Here is a 1095-nt window from a genome sequence, read left to right as displayed (position 1 = left end):
AGTGACCACTTCCCAATATTTCTAAAATATCGAGGCAGAGAAAGCTGTGAAACAGCCCGTCCACCACGCTGGAAACTTGAAACGGCAGATTGGCCTTCATTTTCCACTTTGGCTAACATCACTGAGGAAATGGTCAATACTGCTGATATCAATGATGCAGTTGAGGTTGTCACTTCGAGTATCATTCAGGCAGCAGAAAAAACAATGGGGAAGACATCAACTAGATATCCAAAACATCCTAAACCATGGTGGAACCAGAATTGTGAGGCAGCATTTAAAGCACAAAAGAAATCATGGGGGATTTTTAGAAGATATTTCACTGCTGAAAATTTGGTCGCTTTTCAAAAAGCAAAGGCAAATGCCAGAAGAATAAGGAGGCAAAGCCAAAGAGATTCTTTGAGAAAGTATGTTTCTAGCATAACATCTTCCACTAGTTCAAAAGCAGTTTGGGATAAAATCCATAAAATTAATGGGAAATATTCTTCTCACTCTCTGTCCATGCTGGAAAATAATGGCACAATAATCAGCGATATACAGGGCATTGCTGATTTATTGGGTGAAACATTTTCTGCTTAATCCAGCAATTTTGTGTATTCAAGGAATTTTCAAGCTTATAAAGCCCAAAGAGAAAAACAGTGTTTAAACTTTCACTCCTCATCTAATGAGGAATATAATGTGCTATTCACTAGAATTGAATTACATACAGCAATCTCTCGCTCGGGGAATAGTGCTGTAGGCCCAGATAAAATTCACTACAGCATGATTAAAAATCTGTCAAACAATTCTTTTTCTAATCTCTTGCATCTGTTTAACAGAATATGGACAGAACATACTTTTTCTGACTCTTGGAGGCTATCTATCATTATTCCCATTCCCAAACTAGGTAAAGATCACAAGAATCCCTTTAATTACAGACCAATTTCTTTGGCAAGTTGTCTCTGTAAACTTTTCGAGAGAATGGTAAACAGGCGTCTAATGTATCTCTTAGAGAAAAAGGAATACTTTTCACCACATGAGAGTTGTTTTCGTAGGAACAGAAGTACCACTGATAACCTGGTAAACCTTGAAACATCTATACGCGAAGCGTTTGTTCGA

The 1095-nt window shown here is 37.6% G+C and overlaps 1 protein-coding gene across 1 annotated transcript; it reads left to right on the top strand.

Annotated features, from left to right (window-relative positions):
• The first annotated feature begins 7 nt into the window (after positions 1 to 7).
• LOC111617469 lies at positions 8 to 1070 on the top strand. Its single transcript, XM_023358751.1, has one exon. The coding sequence runs from the start codon at positions 130 to 132 to the stop codon at positions 574 to 576; it is 447 nt and encodes a 148-aa protein (XP_023214519.1). The 5' UTR covers positions 8 to 129; the 3' UTR covers positions 577 to 1070.
• The last annotated feature ends 25 nt before the right edge of the window (positions 1071 to 1095 follow it).

The sequence above is a fragment of the Centruroides sculpturatus genome, unplaced genomic scaffold (assembly GCF_000671375.1).
Source record: "Centruroides sculpturatus isolate CEXI.00-Female unplaced genomic scaffold, Cexi_2.0 scaffold6276, whole genome shotgun sequence".
Lineage (NCBI taxonomy): Eukaryota > Metazoa > Arthropoda > Arachnida > Scorpiones > Buthidae > Centruroides > Centruroides sculpturatus.
Note: the sequence above shows the minus strand (reverse complement) of the source record. Positions and strands in the feature narration are given on the sequence as shown.